The following is a 22,138-nucleotide window of genomic DNA, read 5'->3' on the forward strand; positions in this document are numbered from 1 at the left end:
CATTTCTTATTAACCTCATTTAACTTCTTAGACTCTTCTGAAATGCTTATTTCTTAAGCAGTTGAGCAATTCAACAGAAACAACAGCTTCACTGATAGTTCTCTCAGAAATGTTTCCCTTGTTATTTGCATGTATCGCATTTAAGTCTATCATAAGCAGATTATAGAAATAGAAGAGCATTTGCCTGCCTTCCCTCTTTTTTATTTATGTAAGTTAGCCATAAATGCTTTGTTTATCAAGTTGTCTTTTCTCAGGCTGAGACACCTCTCTCTTTCCCCCCAAAATCCACAAAGTAAAACATTTTGCAGAAAAACCAAAATAACCCAAATCTACAGTCAGGTAAATGAACGAAGTGTAAGGGAATAAACCACTGCCCATATCTGCTTCTACCTACCAAAGTCTTTACTGATTTTTTTTCCCCCAGTTGCTTGAGAAATCTATAATAAAACCAATACAAAAAGAATTCTACCACCATCGCCTCTTTGAATAGTCTTAAAAAAAAAAAAAAAAAAAAAAACCAACAAGCAATACAAGACAAGTAAGTACAACCTGCAATGACCGGTGACACTTGAGTGGTCTGCCCTGTAACAGCTTTGCTATTGATTGGTTTTGCAAAGATGAGCTTGGTGATCACTGGGCCTGAAGTTGCAGTTCGGGTCTTCTTAGCAATCTGAAAGATAGATTAAAAAAAGAGCTCAAGTAACTTGAGTGTTTTGGATCAGAATGATCATGTTGTTACGTATATCATACAAAAGTGCAATGTTCACATGTTGAAGTAGAGAAAAATTGTTCACCTCACACATTACCACAATTTCTCATGAGTTATCTGTGCCACTTGAGAGAGCAAGCCAAAGCACGGCAGCCAAACCCCTTACAGTCATCCTATAAGGTCTGTGCACAAACATGCCTTGATTTCAAGGTACCTTATTAGCGTCCTGAAAATAAATTTCACATGCAGTCTGTCTATACAAAAACATTACCTTAGAAGTATCAGTCTTAAAATTTGAAGTTTAGAAAAAAAAGTCACATTTTCAGGCAACTAGAAAATAACTTGTTCCTCAAGCTATTTCAACAACACATCTACTGCTCTAAAACATCTCCTTACCTGTGCTGACATAGCAGCACACTCCACCCTACAAATGGAAGAAAAAATAAGCTGGAAACTCCAGGAAGCCTTAGGTACTGGTTAACTAACACAAAATCAATTAGCTGTATCCAAGTCTTTTGGGTGCATTTCACAGCAGACCCAGTCCCCAGAAGAACTGCAGAACCAAGAACAAGTTTATGCAATTTGGTGGAACAGATTGTTCCACCTAGAAGGCTTTTGTTTAAAAAGGGTTTGGTAACAAAGGCTTCCCTGCGTCCTTCCCCTCAACAAACCTTTTCAACACTGAAGGGTCTGTTACCAGATGCATTTATCCTAACTGTTTCTACCAGCCCTTGGGCCTGTCCCACGTCCCACAGATGTCAGCCACCAATTCTAGCAGCGTCACAGACCCATGGCATGGCATCCACATGGGAAGCCACAACAAAAGTTGCAGATCTGCCTTTGCTACTGAAGCAGCTAACCAGAGAAACCTCACACGTGTAGAAAAATATAGACATAACAGCTACTTCCAACAGCCTGAGAAAGTTGTGATTGCTTAAATGAAGCAAATGAGTAGGCTGGATGTTGTGGTTTCCTATACACATCCCTATTTCTAGCATTTGCTGACTAAGAACACCTTTATAGTAGAGTCACGCTGAAGCATTCTAAATATTCTGCAATACATAATGAATTAAGCAGTCTCTGCACAAAGAGCAAGTGTGGAGCTGTTTCAACTGCCAGCAGCATAGATGCAGGAGGGGCCAGGGCAGCCAGAGCTCCACCTGTGATGGGCCTCAACCTTCTGGCCTTTTACAGACAGGATATGTCTGCATGTGCTTGAACTGTGCCCAGCCAAGGGAAAGGGACACACAGCAGCTCCAACACTACACAGCAATAGAAGACAAACAGTGTTTAGAGGATATCTTTTGTTCCTCTGCATTGAGACTGGAGTGCTCTTTGGAGTAAACCTTCACCCCAAAATGAAGCAGCAAAGAAACCTCCATTCTTCTTCGAGATACATTCAGATTCAAATATAAATTTTTCACAGAAAGAAGCTTAATTCACAGCACACTATATAAACTTAACTCAAAGACATTTAACATCAAGAATTCACTTCTTTGCACATGTATAGGGGATGGATGAACACAATCTAGTAGTATTTCATAAGCCAAACTACACATATTCTAGTTTCTGATAAGTACCCCACATTTTACCTGTTGGATGAGCAATTTCCATTCTGTTGATTTAATTCTGCCATAGGTTTCAGACCAACTCAACTGCTATTACTTCTACTCTTTGAAGCAAGGTCAAAAAACCAACTCTGAACTTGATGTCCACCTACCTGAACAGCAGTTGTTTCCCAGTAACAGCCATTAACTTGGCTTAAATTACTGGTGTAAACGCTTGTAAAGCACCAGCCAACAACATGAATTATCTCAAAGAAAAGTAAAAACCCCAGTATAATAGCCAGTCAACACAAGTAGACCTGCTCCCTACAGGCTCAACTTGCAATACTCTCCTGTTGATCTAGTAAGGAGTTCTAGCATCATCTAAGAAAAGACTGAATCCCTTCAGTCCTTTGGGGACACAGAGGAACCCCAACACAGTTCCCTTGGCCATTAGAAACAAGCTGCACGCTCCCAGCCAGCTGGCTGCCCCTTGGCAGAGAGCCTTTTCGAGAGCCCTGCTGCAGGAGCTGATAGCACAAGTGCTTCAGTGGGAAACTCATTACCCACTTCAGTATGACTGGAGAAGCCAGAGGAAATCAAAATGACAGACTGCCCCTTTGATGCTTCAGCAAGAGCAAGTACTCTGGAGCTCTCTGTCATTGCCTATACTAATCACAGGAAGTTAACATTGTTCCTCTTTGCCTATGTAAGCTAAGCACGCTCTCCACAAGTTTCTTCAAATTAGACTGCAAAAGTATTTCCTGTAGCAACAAGCTTTTTCATTAGGAAAATACTAATTTAAGAAGCACATTCCAGTCATTTTCTCTGTAAAGTGGGAGAACGATTAACACGCAAGCATCTCTACTTCAAGCATTAATTTGTGTCTCTGTAAGCACTCCTCACCAACCAAGATAGCAAGCATGCTTCTGTGACCGGACTCTGACTTCAGCTGTCAAACAATGTAGTAGTCACACAGAAAAAGGAACATGCACACCTTGAACTTATTGCTAGATACAGAACATTACTACCACAAGGAAGTTAACATTCTATAAATCTACTCCCTAGATGACCTCACAGGAGATCTTCCACGTAGCCACACCCAAAGTAATTTATACTTGGTATAAAAGGAAAAAAACACAACACACTGAGACTGGAAATAGAAGATAACAGCATACTCCAGAGAAGATAATAAGGATACAATCCTGTGTCAGGAATAGGGATTTTCTGTGGAATTAGGGCATACGTGACATTATCTTTCCACTATGAGGCACAGCCATAATGCTGGCTTAGCAGTTGTTTTGCCATGGTAGCAGTTGTGCTACAGATGTGTAGATTTAACTGCTGAAATAGACAGGCAGTTACCACATCAAGACAAGTTCAAGTCAGACCAGTCTAGTGACAGCAAGTGGTAGTGGGTCTGGACCTCTGGTTGAGTCATCTGCAAGGCTCAACTTCTGCTTTGCACTGAAGCACCAGCTAATATACTAGCTCATGGTGATTTTTAAGCTTGCATGCAAGCCGAAACCCTAGGCTAAAAGCAGATGCATTTGCCAAGTCATTTTTTCCACATTCAGGGTAGTGATTTCAACTATATTGTGACAAGTCACCCAGGTCTACAAACAGGAAAGCAATAAGCCTCTTCTCTTAGCCTCTTGGGATTCTTGGAAGAATCCTAAAGTCATGCTACGTTTTGTACTGCACAGTCTCATAACTCTCAACATTGCAGAGAGGGAGCAAGATTACAAGAACGTTCTGCTGGAACTCTGTCAACTTTGCCCTTTCTCAAATGCTGAGATATCAAGTGTTACAAATAGATTATAGTAAGACTAATGAATTTCCTTGATCTGAGAAGTTGCTAGTATAGTGATAATGCAAGGAGAATTGTAGAGAGGCTCTTAGTCATCCAAGTCTAGTCTTTTATCAATTCACTTTTCAGCAACAAGTCCAAATGACATGCTGCTGCTGAAAACAACTGAATCACATGAGTTAAGTTACACATAACTCCTGGGAAGCAAGGAGGCATTCACGGCTTCCTTTTCCACTCAGAAGGTGCCAAGAAGGCACTGAAAGTTGAGAGTTTTATTCTGGATCTTAGGGTAAATGCATGATCTCATTTTCTAAGCCAGGAACTTGAAGGATGGATCACCTCTCCTGTCATACATGATAGAGTAGACTGAATCTCTCATTTAGCCTCATATAACCGTTTGATAAAGTAATTTTCTGCAGGGATAAGTACTATCTGGGAGCTGTTCACATAGCTGTTTCTTTCTGCAGCATCAGACAGTTCTAACAAACTGAACACTTGTCTTGCTTTTCACTTCTACTTCTTCCACTTCTTCTAAGAAGAAAAAACAAACAACGAATATCATGAATTAAGAATTCTATCCATTTTAGAAAAGGAAGACTTAAAGTTAATCAAACCACAATTAAATTAATTAACAAATGGTTTTAAGTCCATTTGTATCAGGTTATACTAAGGAATCTGTAGCATTCCTAATGACAAACAGTAGAGGTCAATCATTAAATCACTGCTGGCACAAGTAATCTCATGCAAGCAGAAGTTCATCACAGGCAAGTTTTCTTCTGTTTCTTATGTGCGCCAGTTAGCAGTAACTGAAGCTAACAGGTACTGATCTGCTCTTACACCTTCCTGCACTGACTCACAAGCAAAGACTTTTGAAAGCTGTAATGTCAACAGTATCAATAACAATGAAGGTACAAAAATAAAAGCAACATATCAAATAGATGTATTTAAAACAGCCATAAGTATGAAACACTTTTTCTTGCAGGTATAATGTAGCGACGAAGGAAGAAAAAGCAGACACAGGTGCAAGGATCATCTATTGATTTAAAACAAACTATCACAGTGACAGTTGTTCATGCTTGCTTATAGCAAAATACTAGCTGTAGGATGTACCACTGCTTGCAGTATGCTTAAAAGTCAGTCATTTTTCACATGCAGGAAATTCGTTTTTGCTTGTATACTTGGGAGTTTCCTTTCTCATTTTACTCAACTGTAAAAATGTTTATTTTCCACTATAACCTCCACTGTGTTCCAGCTTTCCTTTCATGATTTTTCATTTGTGCCTCACCTCCACTTGGAGGTCACTCATATTCAGTTCTGCCACATATCAGATATCAGGCCCCATCGGCTAATAGCCCATGTCTTTTCAACATACTTTCAGATCCCTTCAGATTCTCTCTACTTTCAATTACCTCAAGATCTGTACCTGAGGCACGAAATAGCATTTAGAAGTGTTCATCTTACAATAGAATCTAGCTGATCAATACACATTGATACGCTCAAGGTTTAAGGCAGACAAGATGTATACTTTTTTGTTCCTTCTCAAATGCATTAAAGTTCTTCAGAGACTTTACTTGTAACAAGCTAAATTTAAGAACCTAAGAAGCTAGTTGCTCTTAAAAGAGGAAAGCAGCGTACACTTGGAATAATGGTAGTCATCAAGAGTTCAATTCAATCTTATGAAAGCATATAGAGTTTATTTTTATAAAATGAAAACAATGGGAAAATTCAATATAGTGAATTTTAATAGATAACTTCCTCTGAGGCAAACCCCTAAGATTCAAGACAGTAGCTGGGAGATAAAAGCCATACAATTGTAAATGCATTCACAGACGAAAGAGTGGGCTAAGAGCAGCATTGTACTTTTATACAACGAAAGGTTGAAAGCAACCTTTCAGTGTGTCAGTCAGTGAAGGAAGTAGACAATAGTCGCACCAACAGAATCATTTTAAAGAGGTTTCATCAGCACAATTCACTTTACCTGTACTGTTTTTAATTGCTGGGTCTGCAAAACAGAAGGCTGGGCAGCAGTATTTATCAGCTGACTTCCTTGCGTTAAAGCTGAGACACCAACAACAGGTTTCACTTCTGACCGACCTCCAATAACAACTTTGATCTGCTGGCCTTGTACTTTGGAGTCTCCACCTTGGGTTTGGGACACAGTCTTCTGTGCCTGCGGGAGCTGGCAGCGGGGTAACGCTAAAACAATGGGTTGGCCAGTCTTGCCCAAAGTTGTTACAATTAGCTTTTGCCCATCTGGTTTGATACTCTGATTGCCTATTTTAAGGTCAGTGGTCTTGTTCAGAATAATTTGGTTGGCTGATATAGTGACCGGAGTCTGAGTACCGAGCTTATGGAGACCACTTTGAAAGGCAGGCTTTACTATTGAATTTCCTTCAGTTTTTATAGCGGTGGTGTTTGCAGTCACATCACCCGAGTGATTACTGGGTGCAGTAACTGGTTCTGAGGTGACTGTGGCTGTAGTTGTAACTGACGCATCGCTGGTGGAGCTTATGTTCACTATTTCTTCCAGTTCTGTTTCCATGGGAATAGAGTCTCCCATTGGTGAAGACACGATAACCGCCTCAATGCTGTCATCTTCCACCAGAGTTATACCAGTGTCCATTATTTCCTCAGGGAGCAAGCTGTTTACTTCTGCTGAAACCACCTCCATTTTAGCAGTTGTGGCAGTGATGACTGTAGCAGGTACTGCAACAACAGTAAAAATAGTAAGTTAGTGGCTTCCAAAAAACAAACATTCTGCAAAGCTTTATGAATAACGTTATCAGAAGAAAACATAAAACAGCAGAAAAGAAAGTACTGTGAGTGTGCAAAGGAGGAATATCAAGGAAAAAGCTATCAAATCCTAACATACTTGGTTGAATTTACTTTCAGTAAGAATTTACATCAAAGCCCTTCAATATCATCCATTCAAGTAAAATACTGGCTCTGACTTCCTGCTGATTACCAGTCCACTTCCAGCAATTTAGCATGCCTAAAGAAGTGTTTCCCCCCCGGGATGGGCACATTGCTCATACAGATATTTAAGCTTACCGAGATCTAGAGCAAAAAGTAAAAAGCTACACAAATCCAAATGATGATTCATTTTGTCACGTGTGTCACACCTACTAGCAAGGTGCCTGGCTTCAGAGACTTGTTTTCCATTCCAGATGCAACAGGGATTCATTGTTGTCTTCTCATTTCAGAAATCTCATGCAAGCAAACAGCTGTCTCACAATGCTTTGGTATTTTTTAAGCCCCAGAAGCTCAATCAGCAGCCTATCTTGAGACCAAGGCAAAACTGCCCTTCCACCACAAGGTGAAGGCCAATTCCTCTCTGTTAGCAGAGAAGTGCATCTCAACTGTTTTCTTCACACTCCCAAGAAAATATAAATTCAAACTCACGATCAACTCAAAATTTTCTAAAAGCAAAACAAATATAATCCTGCCTGAAATATAGGGTTTTTTTTAGTGGATCAGTATGAATACCCAACTTATCTACATAAAGTTTCACATGACAAACCTTAAAGAATTGCTGGAGAAAGCTGCATTTATCACTCTCACTAAAATGGCATTATTGTCAGACTAAAAACAGACGCACTTACTATGGCATTTTCTTCATTTGCTGACCCCATCAGCATGCTTGAGCTCTACATGGGAGAGTATATGGCACAGATATACACAGTCCACAACCTTGAGTACTTGTGATAAGTGCAAGAGGACAAGATCCTCACAAATCCAGTTCCCTCCTTAATAGGAAAAGCAGACAAGTTGTATATACCTAGGTGCCATACATAACTAAGGAACTATGCTGCTAAAAACATATAGCAAATGCTGGGGTGATAACTGACTCATCTGGGGTCATCGTGGTTGGATTTTACAGGGTGGTAGGCAACCACAGAACAGCTGCATTTCACCCATAAAGTTCAGGGGATGAGGGAAAACCAACCTGCTACAGCCTACCTTAATTTACACATTGAACATAGAAAGCCACGCTGGACGAGTCACTGGGCCCTACTGATCTCAATGGATACCATCCTAATTCCACTCAGCTCTTTAGTACAAGCTGTATCACACTGCTGCCAATATTCAAACATCCTCAGCTGTTTAAGAACTTGTTCAGATGACTTACAGTCAAACGTGTACACAGCTCATTTATTGGCAGACACTTAAATGTCTGTTTTCTGATGTCACTGCCAGAAATACCTCCTCTTGGAGAGCATTTATCCCAAAGCAACGCCAGAACAGCCTTAATTGATGCCAGCCCTCATAACTAGTGCTAGACACAACACCTTACTCCTAAGGACACATTAGTAATGTTAGTATCGCGTTGCTGTCTTGGAGTCAAAGTGGTTAACCACGTACAAGGTAACAGAAAAACTGGAATAGAAGTGGACTGTTTTTGCGTATGCTAAGACCACTAGCACTTTTTTTTTTTTTTTTTTTTTTTTTTTGAGTTGTGCTGTTTTATTTTCTCCTCATCCTTCCCCTTCAACCTGAACAGAACTATGCCTTAAACCTCACAATTCAGAGCTATTCTGTATTAAAAAACCCATCAAGCTGTTCTTGTCCTGAAAGGATCAAAGGGCTTGAATCCAGATGCTGGACTCTTAAGGTCAACCACAACCCAAATAATGATTGCTCCTATGTTTGAAAATAAGAGAATCATCTAAATCAAGCAGTGGAAAAACAAATTCAGTAATAATGTTTTATTTCAAATGATTTACTTTTGGATTGCATACTTATGTGCCGTTCCATAAAAGAAAGGTCAGTCTCAGTAGCTTTTAGTAACATAACCATAAAGAATTGAAATATATCTAAGCAGCTATGCAGATAAACAGAAACTTACTCTTTTCTTGTATTCTTTGTGCCTCTGCCACAAGGTGGTAAATGGCTGTTAAACATCTTTATCTACTTCAACGAAAACTTAAATGGAAACGCAACAGAATTTTGAACAGCACTGACTTCTAACCTCCTGCATTTCAAAAAACAGAAAAATACATTGCTTCAAGTCTGAAATTAAAATCCGATAAGTTAAAAGATGAGAAACATTACATGTTTTTTAACCTAACAGCTTACAGACATTAACAGCAAGGTTTTTTGAAGTATTAGGCCTCATCATCTTATAGACTACTGTATATAGGGTGGTGTCAACGACAGCAAGAAAAACACCAAACAACTTAGTGGTTCTATTTCTTCCTTGTTTACTCAACTGAAATACATGCATGTAATGAAATGAGGAAATCTTATCTATTTGAAGCAGCTTTTGATGACAGTAGCTTCTCAACATCCCAGAAGATTTTTTTCTTTATTTACTTCTAGGTATTTATTCTGGATTTCTCAACAATTCAGCTGCTTGTTTTTTCAAATTCATTCATAACAAATGTACTATTTACATTTTTTTTGCTCCCCTATTAAAATGATTTCCAATAATAAAGCATGCCAAACTCTTGAAGGATTCATTACTAAGTATTTACATGCATTCAGCTGAAAACCCTATGAGAATTGTCTAAACCAAACAAGTGGATAAGCACACTATGGCTAACTCCACAAGGACTGCACAAACACTTATTAATAGACCAGTTGAGCCCACAGAATAAGGCCAATGCAACAAATTAAAAGCTCTCGAAAAAATGCATATAATGAAGATTTGTTCATTAAGACTCTATCCCAGCACAGGACATAAAGTTACCTAAATGCATTGAAAAAATAATTAGGGACTGAAGCGTATTGTCAGCCAAGGTCTGATAGCAATGGCTTTTAGAAGTTACTTTGTCACCTTCTTTTGAGTATGGAGACTGCATGGGGACAAAAGTTCAGCCTGAGTGGCCCACTTGTGCCCATCTTATTGACTACAGACCTACATTTGATAATCATAAAAAAGAAGATGGAAAGGAATAATGTGAAACTTGCTTTTGCTTAACATTATTTTGACACTTCTGAATCTCATACTTGTTTCTCAAAATCCTTACACAGCTACAGTGCTTTTTTTTTTTTTCCTTAGTATGTTGCTCCATTTTTTAAATTTTAGTTACAGTACAAATAGAAAATTGAGGAGAAAAGAGACTGATCACCATATTTGTGTCTATATATCTCCATGAAGATTAACGTTGGATTTATAGATATGGGGATAAAAATGCAATGACTGTTGGCAAAATACAGAATGGAGATAAGGGTTCTGACAGATACCTGTGTGCTTGGATCAGGGGTCTCCTCGCTACCTGCACCTCCTGCTTCCCATGGTCTTTTCAGTCTTAGTGGTGCTCAGTCTTAAGAAAACAGCAGCGTAACCCTACAGGCTTGCCCGAAGTTGTTGGCAATGCTACTTAAAAAACAATTTCAGAAGCATCATTTCACCAGCAAAGGAGACTGAACCAGAAACACCTCCTGTATCAGCACCCATCATGAAGTACAAAAGCAAAAACCCAAAACAAAGAAAAACCAAATCCAAAAGCTTCATAAATGCACCAAGTACAACAGAGCCCTTAAAGAACTGAGATTGCCTTGGGATGAACGAAAGCACTGCCAGGTGGTAAGCAGATACAAGTACAAGCAAGTACCTTCGCAGGTACCAGAGGAAGCAGCACTTAAAGGTGGGATAGAGGTGTGCCCTTAGGTACAACACTACTAAGAGCCAGCAAGAGCAAACATACTGCAATTGTTGAGCCATCCCTGGTCTGACGAGGTCATCCCCAGCGCAGTTGTCCAAGGATGAATTGCATAGAAATGTCTAGCATACATAAAACTAACTGCTTCATCTCCAACCATATTTGCAGATGTGAATATTCATACAATCACCACTACGATTTTCTTCCTTAGGGGTGAAAAACAAGAAACAATTTTGCAGGTCTTGGAAAAACAAAAAACATACGACTCAATCTTTGCAGTAATGTAGTTACAAGCACTTACATATACCCTTGTGCTGAGAGTTTTTTTCACAGATCAGTGAAGCCAGGAAATGATCAGCTATTAAGACAATCTAGGCAGATGCCTGTTAACTTGTAAAGTGGAAGGGAGAACACCAGTAAAGCTGCAGTTTCTTTTCCTCAAAGGGTTTATAAGGGTGTATGCAAATGGGAGAAAGTGTGACTGGATACTAGAGTTGTATCAATGGTGGAGAAGTGGCCATCTAAACAGGTAGCTGTTCATTGAAGGTCAAAGGGACTCAAAAACCCAACTGGAAGAAGGCAAAACAAAACTGTGTCAATGGTTCACTGATAGAACAGGGCCAACATTTAGAGGGTTGTTTTTTTCGTCATCACTTAAGATGAAGGTGAGAGCAGGACTGTCTACAGGCTGTGGCTCAGATTGGAATATTTTGTAACTCGGAAATCCCTGCAATATGAAGTTACAATAATGAAAATCAGCATACTCCTAGACTTCCTACTGAGCAAGGGCTAAAAGAAATATTCATTTATTCTTGTGGTTTATTCCTGGCACGCAGCTGAACACCAATACAGTCTTTCACTCACTCCCCCTTCCCAATGGGACAAAGGAGAGAATCAGGAAAATTTTAAAAAGGAAAAGGAAAAAAAAAAAAAAAAAAAAAAAGAGAAAAGAACTTGTGGGTTGAGACAAAAAGATAGAAAAGGAAGAGAGTAATTAACAGCAATACAGACTCAAAACAAGTGATGCACAACACAATCGCTCATCACCTGCTGACTGGTGCCCAGCCAGTCCTGAATCAGCAGCTGCCCCCCCCCCCCAGCCAACTCCCCACCATTTTTTTCTTCCCCACATGATGCCGTATGGCATGAAATCACCCTTTGGCCGGTTTAGGTCAGCTGTCCTGGTTGTGTCTGGGGGAGGAAATTGTGCTCCCCCCACTCTTCCACTGGCAGGATAAGAAGCTAAAAAACTGAGATGTTCTCGGCTCTGTACAGCGCTGCTCAGCAGTGACTGAAACATCGTTTTATTATCAACATGTTCTCCTAAAGCCACAACATAGCATCACACCAGGCACTATGAAGAAAATCAACTCCATCCCAGTTGAAACCAGGACAATTTCTAAATCCACTGAGTGGAACAGAGGCAAGAACAGGAGGAAATAAGGGAAACACATAACAGATCCTTGGTAATTATGACTCCTTTTCATTTATTTAAGCAATTCATCTAGAAAACTTGAGATACTTTCAGCCACGTGCAATGGAAGTTTAGGTGTTTTCATTCTTTCCTATTTTTCAGGTTTTGCTCACCTGCACTCTCTAACCATAGCAATGTTCCACAAGGTTGTCTAGCAGATTTTTTTTTTTTTTTTTGCCTTACCACTTAGAGATTAAGAGGTTTAAAATTTCTCAACAGCAACTTGTTGGAAGCTCCTCCCCAAAAAAAGAAAAGATCCAAGTACTACTCAGTAGGGGAAATGCAGTAGCAATTCATAGCAATTCATTTGCCTGTTCCCATTTCCCTTCCTAATTTTCCAGCACAGGGGACACAAAGAAAGCTTTTGCAATTCTTCAACCTTAGAACAATTACTAAGCTCTCCATACTGCCGTCATTGACATAAATGTTACAGAAGAGCAAGGACAGTTTGAGCACAGTTAGCCAAAAAGCACCCAAAAGAACAGAAATAGTTCTCTTGTGGATCTGTTTTAAAGAACAAAAAACACACAACATTTTGTTGAAGTTTAGGTCCTTGAAACAGGTATGTTTTATCAACATAAAGATATGAAAAAGCACTGCCTTAACCACAAAGCCTTTAACTGACCACTCTCAAAGCCTAAGACATGATGCATGCAACACGACCACAGAGCCATCCTTCACCACACCGTGTCTGATACAAACACGCTGCAACACTCAACAATCCCGTGACCCGATGCTGTTTCCTTCACAGTGAAATGAATTCTCACACACAAGGAATCACGGCACGCTACCACAGAAATTAGATTATACACACGGAGTACAAAAGCAGTTGTGACAATAGAAGTAAAAGTCCTCAAATATAGAACATGACCAAAAATCCCCATGAGTCAGAAAGCCTTTCATGCAAAACAGAAGCTTGAAGGAAAGAGGGGAAAAACACAAGTTTTTCATGAAAGCAGTATGTCATAAAGTCACCAATGCTTGAATTACATTACACATATATATGAGTGACCTGCTTACTAGAAAACTGTCCTTTTAAAACAGATCTAAACTGGACAATCCCCTTTTCACCACAAGAACCGCTGGCACATTGCCCAAATGTACTATCAAGTATGAAACAAAACTAGCAAGAAAGACAGTTCTCACACTGTTGATTAAAAAAAGGTACTGAGAAGCATTACTAAAACAAACAAACAATACCAACAAAAACCAAAAACCCATCCCAGACACTGTCCCAGAATGACATGTACCTAGAAAACCAAACCACTTAAAGGTCAAGTTACTTTTCTATGCATAGCTCACAGTTGTTACCCAGCATTCACATGCTAATTAAATGTTCATCAAGAAGGTAGGGAAACCACGTCATATTAATAATATTAGTCTGTATTTCGTGACGTATCTACATTTCAATCCGTAGTTTTTCAAGTAACCAAAATTTCCATGTTTGCTACTTGTAGCAAGTGGAAAACTTGCACTTCTGCTTGGTGCTGAAGATTAACCATGATCAGTCAACAATAAATCTGGTCCTTGAGGGCAGCTTAGTGCCCTTTCAGGGTCTATTCCTTGTTGGTGCCAAGAAATGCTGGCTTGCTTTTAACAGCAAAGCTATTACTGTCACGGGAACTCTGCCTGTCAATCTAAGAGCACCCCATTCTGCATGCACATTGATACATACATATTTGAGAAACGACTGGCATGCCCAAGTGAAGTAGGCAGAAACCAAAATTAGGTAGTTAGGATATCCATTTATGCTCCATTTACTAACAAATAAAACTTTGCATAGACTCCATACTCACATCTACATTCCCTTTTCTCTTAGAAAGGAGTGGTGTAGCAATAAGGTTTAGCACTGCGTGTTCAGAGCACACCCTCCTATTACAACCTTCCAGAAAGACTTGGATATATGGAACATTCATTGCAGCAGAACACTACCAAGTGTCTCAGTTTGCTTTCTGTTCCAAATAGACCTCCAATGCAAACTGAAAGATAGAAACTGAAAGAATCAGAAGATTTCCCTTCTCCTTCCTTTGGTTTGCACTGCCAATTGCCCTCATTTTCATGGTAATACAACAGCACAAACTCTTAAAAAAAAAAAAAAGTCACATGTTCTTATGATCATTAAATACATTTTGCAGGTGTTCAGTACCACAAAATCCAAGTTTTGAGTCTGTAGATTCTGTACATTCAGTGAAGCATTTCTAACTTTAGGCTCTATGCAAACTTTGTGGTGAGACTAAAAGAAATAGCCATAACATCAACATGTCATTTATCTTCCTCAATACTCCAGAAAAGTAATGCATTAGGAACCTGATGTCAAAATGAGTATGGATGCAGCAAACTTAGCTCAACTGAAAAGCTAACAGACAGGTAACAGGTATCGGCCCAAGAAACACAGATTTGAGAAAAACGCTTCATTCCAGTCTTTTAAGCGTAGCTTGAAATAAAGGTTTTACTTTCCTTCTTGATGCCTCCTGAACACCAGCCTGGAGAAGAGTTGGATAACATGGCACTATCGCCCCAAACACACACTGGAAAACAAGCAGCACAGAAGCTGCCATTACAGGCTTGATATCCAGTTCCCCACAGACTGCTAACAGGTGTTATCATACCAGGCACCTTTTAACTTAGGCTTGCTGCCAACCATTTCTGCATGGGTGCATTTTCATCTTGTATTTACATGCTAAGGTTCATCATAACGGAGCTGTAAGCCATCCACTTTACCAAGGCTTGGCAAGTCCAATGCACAGTGGTTACACAGTGCGTTACACGTGTACTTCAGCACCACTGCCACTCCAGGATGCACAACACATCGCCCAGCTTACTTTAGCCGAAACCAAAACACAAGCAATGCTGATTTTAGCATGGTAATTCACTTACAAAAGTACACAACAATGTGGCATTTTTATTAGCAACTCGCAGAATCTCAGTGGTTAACTAACTACTTGAGCCTTTTAATCTCTAACTTCTTTTAACTTTTACAACTAGATAGAAATCTAAGATCAAGCCTGTAATGTTTTCAAGAGAGTGCTGTCAGGATTCAGAGAGCAGTGAAAGTTGTTACGGCCTCTATTGCTTATCTTATCAGTGAGTTGACTTGCTTCAGTTTTGAGTCCAATTGAGCAAGAGAAGAAAGGCAACAACACCTCTATGAAGAGTCAGGTTGCAGTAATTTGCCAGAATCCTGCATATCTAACTGCAGATCTCAGCAGCTCTACCACCCTTAAATACAATACTTTATAAGCACAGAAGTCTACTGGCAGCAAGACCAAGCTGAACATAAACAGCTTGCCTGCAGGCAAGTTGTGATTTGGCTCTGATGCCAAGAACATCATTATTCCTCCCTTACACTTAAATCTGTAGATAGAAGACCTTCATACTGCTTTTGAAAGGTATTTGAATAACCACATTGCACAGCATCTGGCATGCTTTGGTGGAGCCAATTCCACATGAAGATTTTGAGACAAGATATCAATTCAATAATAGAAATGGGAACTCCAGTGAAATCTTAGTTTCTGCTCCAGAAGTACGTGGTCCAGCTTCTCAGATGTCTGAAGATGGTAATGCAAACGGTTGAAGAATTTCTGGACATAAAACATAAACAACTAGTGGTGAGTTTTCCTCAAGAGTTTGTAAGAAATCCAACTGTTAAGTTTTTCAGAGAAAAACTTGGAAAACATCTTACACACAGTGGACTAGCCAGAGAGGCTTGATACACACAACATATCTAACAGCTCTTTTGTTTTCAATATCCTGGACACAACAGAGAGATTCATTGTATCTTACACCATCTCTGCAGATGCTTTATTCCAGACAGCACACAAAAGACACCTGTGAGGAAGAGTTCTCCACGCATGCCCTCTGCTGCTCCACATATCCCTTCCTGGTCTCACAGGACACTCTTCCCAATTGCACTTCCCCAGCAAACACATTCATCGCTGGACAAGTTGCCACCATACTGAGTTGAAATGGATCCAGAAGGTCTGTCTCATTCACAGAAGAAAGTTTAAACACAAAATCTGGTGCTTCTCCACAGAAGATGTTTATCTTTCAAAATCACCTAGCTCACTGCTTGCTTCTTTCCTACATAAACAACAGCTCTGCATATAGTCAAAAAGCGTTAGCAAGCTGCCAATTCACAGTTTTTGTAATGGAGTCCAACAGCACTACATGTTGCGAGGCACTGAAGCTGACTGTGCAGAAACAATCCCACCTTGGCAGGTTACTTGCTGTGACTCAGTGCAGCTTGAACACAAAGCACTCCAATCAGCCAGCATCAACCTCTCAGAAGCCCACCGCAGCCCAGCTCAGGACATGTACTGAACACTCACCAAAAACAAGTTTTATTAAAGCCAACACCCAACCGTGTCTATAGGACCTATATGCAAAACTGGACAGCACCTGCATTGCTGAGGGAAGCCCAGGTTCTTATCTGAACAACTAAGGGCCGTTCTGTGCCCCTTTCCCCGCCCTCCTCACACACACACAAAAAGAAACTGATTTTACAGCTATGAACAAACTACAAAAGCAAAAGAGAGTAACTCATGAGGACAACACTGCAAAACTTGATTTGACAATGCGAGACAACTGGCTAGAAGTCAAAGCTTTTTAATTCAGCCTACATCTTTTTCTAGATGCAACACCCAAACTCATCTGCCCCTCCCAGAGAAGGGGAGCTTGTATTTGTCCCCAGTTATTCCAGTAGCCATCCAATATGAAAGCACACCTGTAGCCTCTCTCTTACAGGTTTTCTGCTTCTCTCTAGGAGAGTTCATACCTCACATCCAATTGTTATTTTTTTTCTTCGCAGGTAACAAAGCAACAATCTTTCCTTTATCACTGCAATCCTCCACTTGACTACAACTTTGTTAGTCCCCAAGGCTGCAGCCAGTTTGCAGCGCCAACACCAAACTATTCTGTGCAGGAGTAAAAACAAACATTGTTACTTGGTGCAATGCTCCAGAAATTACCTCAAACAGAAGAATTTTAGTTCAGGAAAATCTTGATTTAACCATATAAAGATACAAGCCTTGCAGTCCTCACAGATTCTTATCTTCTAGCTAGTGCGGGTGACACAGAATACCTGCCCATGCAATACAGAATCAAGCAACAGGTCAGAAAGAGAAGCGAAGGTCATTCAATGATGTAAGTCGATTAAAAAAAAGGAATTATTAGAGAAATTATTTGATTGGGTCATTTTATTCAACAACAAAAAACACTTCACTTCGTTTGTTGTGCCAAGTCTTTTTGCCAAGATCACAGAGGCACACTGAAACTCACGAAGATCAATGGTGTAAGAGGCCTGAAAACAACTCTAAAGAAACTCTTCACAGCAGGAAAGCCTTCACTAAATCATATGCATACCCAACGTTTGTTCAGGACAATTAGCATTTTCTCAAACTGAAGATCACAACCATGCGTAGGCCATCAGTGTTCTATAATTTCCTAATTATCTACCATCCTTCTATTTTACTGCTATTTCAATAACGAGCAAAGCGATGCCCTTCATTTCACGTATTCCCCATTTCCTCAATCTCTTTTGTGCTTCACATTTTGTCTTGAAAATTACAGGGTTTGTTTTGTCATAAAGCAAAGAATTACAAAATCACTCAGCAGTGCATTTCTTCCAACAGAGAGTCTTTTGTTTAAGCTTACTGAGCTAGACATGGCCTTAAAAATACAGTCACACACAGAAAAAAACTATCAAAATGTTAACTCTTAAAAAAGCTATGATTAACAAAGGTCAGTGGAAAAAATAATAAACTAAGCTCACAGGCTCACTGTGTTTGTATATGTAACAGCCAAGTGAATGCACATCATTATGACATAAGAAAAATTATGATGTGGAACAAATTCATTTCCATTCTCTGCGCAAGGTGAGATATGGAGGGAGTCTGCCCATTTCTCAGAAGATTGCACTTCTAGATTCATCAAATACAATAACAAAGCAAATTGTTGCAAGTGAAAAAAACAACCTTGCTATTATCCAATGCTGAATGCAGAACTCATGTAAGTAGCAGCCTTTTTGTTTCTCTCCAATCTTTTAAAAGGAATACTAAGAAGAACCATCAACTGCTTTACCTAAAGAGACATTTTATGTTCTTTGTCATAAATTCATCTGGCTATAGTTACAGAACTACAACAGTTCCCAAGGCAACCATAATTCACTCAAGGTGCAGCATCCTCTTGCCATTACTCCACGCAAGTAAAATGAGCCAACTATCCCTATCAGCAGCCTCTATGGGTTTAAAGTAACAGTTATCACATGCAAGGGACAGGATAGTTCTTTGTTACAAAGGAAGTATTTCAGGTTTTAATGGGAGAAAAATATTAGGCTGATGTCACTTCTGCCATGTTTAATATGGAAGTGCTAGCTATTTTATTAATAATGGCTGGAAGGGGAAAAAAAAAAAGAAAATCCACTTGCCAAAAGCCAGTTATGAAGAAAAATTCCTTTCCTTGGTCAGTCATGGCTAATTTAAGTTTTCATTACAATCTTAAAAAGAACACCAGTAGTGAAACAATCTTACTATCAAGAAACCGGCTATTACATACTAATAAAATACGCACCTGCTCCAATTTTGGAGTAGATAACAGTGCAAAACAGAGGAATATCTATCGTTTCACTATCTTTTCACTGACAGCACTTGCTGTGAGCATGTCATCAGCAGTATTACCACCTTGTACTTGAATTCCCCAGAAGTACTCAGCAGGCACTACTACTACAGCCCTCCTGTTTTCCTCTGGCATCTGCTTATCCATTTTCCATCCAACACGTTCTTTCCTCCCCGTGCAAGCAAACATTTGTATAGCTGCAGGGGTGGAACAGATCGAGGAACGAAGCTGAGTTAGATCTAGCTGTCCAAACCCAAACCCAGGCTGTCACAACCCTGCTTTCCCCAGGCTGCTAACACCAGTGTTCAAGGGATCTCTTGCACAACCACCGCCATACATTAACCCAGGAGGGCAGCCACTGCATGATGTTGCAAACAGATTCTAGTGGGTTGGCATGTTGAAAGCTTGACTGAAAGTCTGTTAGCACCAGAACCACGGCACAGTCCATGATGCAATGGGGTTAAGGTACCAGGGAAGCTCAGGGACCTCCTTCCTGGCTTGGCATTAATGCACAGCTTCTGCCTGCAAACAGAGCTACTTGAGCTCAGTGAGAGTTTCGGGAGAACCAGAAAACCAGTTCAAAGCAAGCAACAGGAGCAGAAGAAGGGAGTACAACCAATGTCCAGCAGTGGGAGGCCACCAGACTATGTCAGGTGGCCATCTGATGCAGATACACTCCAGCTTACAGCAAAACCCATATTAGTATTAACATAGATGAGTCTTTCACTATGCTGACTACACAGAGTTCAGGCACAGTATAAGAAAAGGGGAAGTGTGAAAGAGGAAGGAACAGTACCAACATCAAGAAAGCAGCAAGAAGTGTTCGTGGGATCAAAGGGATGCGTAGCTACGTTTTTTTTTTTTTTTTTTTTTTTTTTTTTTAAGTCTCCAAAATAAAAGGGAGAGTAATAATTAGAACAACAGGTAAGTGAAAAAATACAAAAACTGGCAGAAATCTCTGTACCTGGAACTCATGATGGATCAAAACATGGCCCAAAGGCATGAACATTACCCAAGGCTAGGAAGCAGCATATTTGCTGGCAGGAGTATGGCTTGTGAAGGGGAGTGACACACAGGCTGGAAAGGCTGAGGAGCTGCTAGTCTTTGTCCAGATCTAGAAAGTGAGATACACGAACCTCTCACACTGTGTTGCTATGTGACCCCATAATCAACCAAGAGGTTATTCTTGATGTCTCCTTTCCTGTACAAGACAAACTCATATTTTCTAATGTTATAAAGCTAGCAAGATGACTCATAGGCTGTACTGAGAACTCCATGCTGCTTTAAAGATTTTGGAAGTGATAAACAAAGCTACTAGAGACAAGTCCTAGAAGCAAGCTTTCTAGAAACCTTTATTCACTTGTCTTTGGGAGGTCCTTTAGCTAATAAGGATAAAACCAAGAGTTTATTGCCTAGGCACTTGTAATGGATCCTAAAACTGCAGCATACAAATTCTTTTGGACATCACAAGTTTTTCTAACCAGGTGTGAAGAAGGCAGGCACCACTTCTACAGTACAAAGAGGAAACAGAAGCAAGAAACAATATGCTGCAGAAACAGAAACTAACAGCCCTCTCTAGTTTGTCTTGCTTCATTTCCCATAAAATATTTTTCCAACAGGTGGGAGGGAAGTGAATTCAAGGGGCTTAGAGCAATTGCTTCTTAAAATCTAAAATAAAAAAAACATATGAGGTATTAGTGTCTCTGAGTCTGAAACTCCACAGCAGTCTCCACACTTTCAGTTCACCTGTGGTTAGCAGATACTCGATCTGAAACCTGTTAGTTACAGCTTCTTCCAAGAAAACAAGCTGAACTGCACAGAGTGTTCAGTGACAGACCATTTGAGCTGGGCTGCACACAGCAGAATAAGCAAAACAAACAGCTGTGATACGTAATCTGAATTAACCTTGCATAATAAACTGCTCAAACTGATAGATCTACAGCCAGCATGGAGCATGCTTTTAACTCACAGGATTAGCTAGGCCTTGTTTTCTAACATGCACTCCCAGTTAGCCTTTAGGAAGGCTTTGCTCATGGAGCAATTCATGCATACACTCATCGGTTAATGCAAATCTGTGCAAGGCACACAGTTACATCATACCTCGTCACATACACATAAGTTGGACGTTTTAGGGAACAAAACAAGATGGCATTTTGTGAGGGAATTCCTCTGCCAGAGGAAACACTCAGCTGATAATTCACTGCTCTTCTTGCCTCTACTAACTCAGAAAGCTATCATGAAAAAAAGTAACCACACATAGAAGGCTTTGCTGCTGGCAGCAGCAGCTATTACTAGTTTTACGTAAACACTGCAAAGTGCACTAAGAGTGATTCTGCTGCGGTCACCATTTGCTGTAGTAACCGTGCAGCGCTTCAGAAGGATAGCACCGTAAGGGCTCACCTCCTGCTGCCTGCCCCTCCTTGGTCGCAGATCTCCATCCTGGAGAATTTCCCAGGCGCAAGTTACATCCTGACAGGAGATCCCATACACTTCGGAACCCGAAACCCTCACGCACAACGTTACGTAATTAGCAGACGATGTGCCGACAAGGCACGGCCACAACTAATTAATACTGCGCTCCAATCGCCAGCACGGCTGGCGACGCCGAGGTGAGCCGGGCCCCTGCAGCAGGTGCTCGAGTCCGAGGGGCGCGGGGTCAGGTACCGCCCTCGCACCTGCGCCGCGGGAGCGCGGAGCCGGGCCGCTCCCTCCTCCGCGGGGCCGGCACCCCGCAGACAAAGGGCAGCCGCGCTCCGGGAGCTCCTCCGGGGTTCTCCTCCTTGCTCCACAACCGGGAGCCGCGGTTCCCTCCGGGCCCCGCCGCGCGCAGGCCCGACCCGAGCCCCGCGGCGCTCCGCGCGCATCTCGTCCCACCGACGGCCGCCCCGCTCCGTTCCGCTCCCCCCGGGCCCTCCCCGCGGCGGCGGCGGCGCGGGGGCGGCCGGGAGCCGCCGGCCCTATTTCGAAAGATCCGCCATTTTCACCCCGTCACCGCCGCCCGCCCGCCCGCCCCCGCCGCACCTGCCCCCGGCAGTCGTCCTCTCGCCCCGCTACGGCGGGGCCGCCGCCCCTCGCGCCGAAGGGCAGAGCGCGGCGCTTCCCCGCAGCTCGCTGCGCAGTCCCGCGGCGGGCCGGGCCTGCGGCCTGCCGCCGGCTGTCAGCGCCCCGCCGCTCCCGGCCGCCGCTCCTTCCCTCCCGCCGCCGCTTTCCCGCCCCTCGGCACTCACCGGGCGGGCGGGCGCTCCGCTGCCGCCGCCTCCTCCTCCTCCTCGCTCCGCGCCGTGCTCCGGTGTCGCGCCCGGCGGCGGCGGCGGCAGTGCCCGCGAGGAGCCGCCGCGTTTGTTCAAAATCACGCGCCCCGCGCCGTTCCCCCGCCGCATCCCA

General features: G+C 41.6%; 1 protein-coding gene across 4 annotated transcripts in view; it reads right to left on the bottom strand.

The window, feature by feature from the left end:
• Positions 1 to 22,128, bottom strand: part of LIN54 (lin-54 DREAM MuvB core complex component) — a 38,725-nt gene extending 16,597 nt beyond the window's left edge. The window contains exons 1-4 of one of the 4 annotated variants that reach the window (XM_052683168.1): positions 21,982 to 22,128; positions 19,719 to 19,868; positions 6,042 to 6,769; positions 550 to 670 (exon numbers count right to left, since the gene is read on the bottom strand). In XM_052683168.1, the coding sequence (XP_052539128.1) occupies positions 550 to 670; positions 6,042 to 6,734 (814 nt within the window). In that variant the 5' untranslated portion in view covers positions 6,735 to 6,769; positions 19,719 to 19,868; positions 21,982 to 22,128. Of the gene's footprint in view, positions 1 to 549; positions 671 to 6,041; positions 6,770 to 8,909; positions 9,626 to 19,718; positions 19,869 to 21,981 lie in introns of those variants that run through there. The other 3 variants (XM_052683167.1, XM_052683170.1, XM_052683169.1) reach the window with 3 other exon arrangements.
• Between the last annotated feature and the right edge of the window lie 10 nt (positions 22,129 to 22,138).

Source organism: Tympanuchus pallidicinctus, unplaced genomic scaffold (genome assembly GCF_026119805.1).
Source record: "Tympanuchus pallidicinctus isolate F22 unplaced genomic scaffold, pur_lepc_1.0 scaffold2, whole genome shotgun sequence".
NCBI classification, from domain to species: domain Eukaryota; kingdom Metazoa; phylum Chordata; class Aves; order Galliformes; family Phasianidae; genus Tympanuchus; species Tympanuchus pallidicinctus.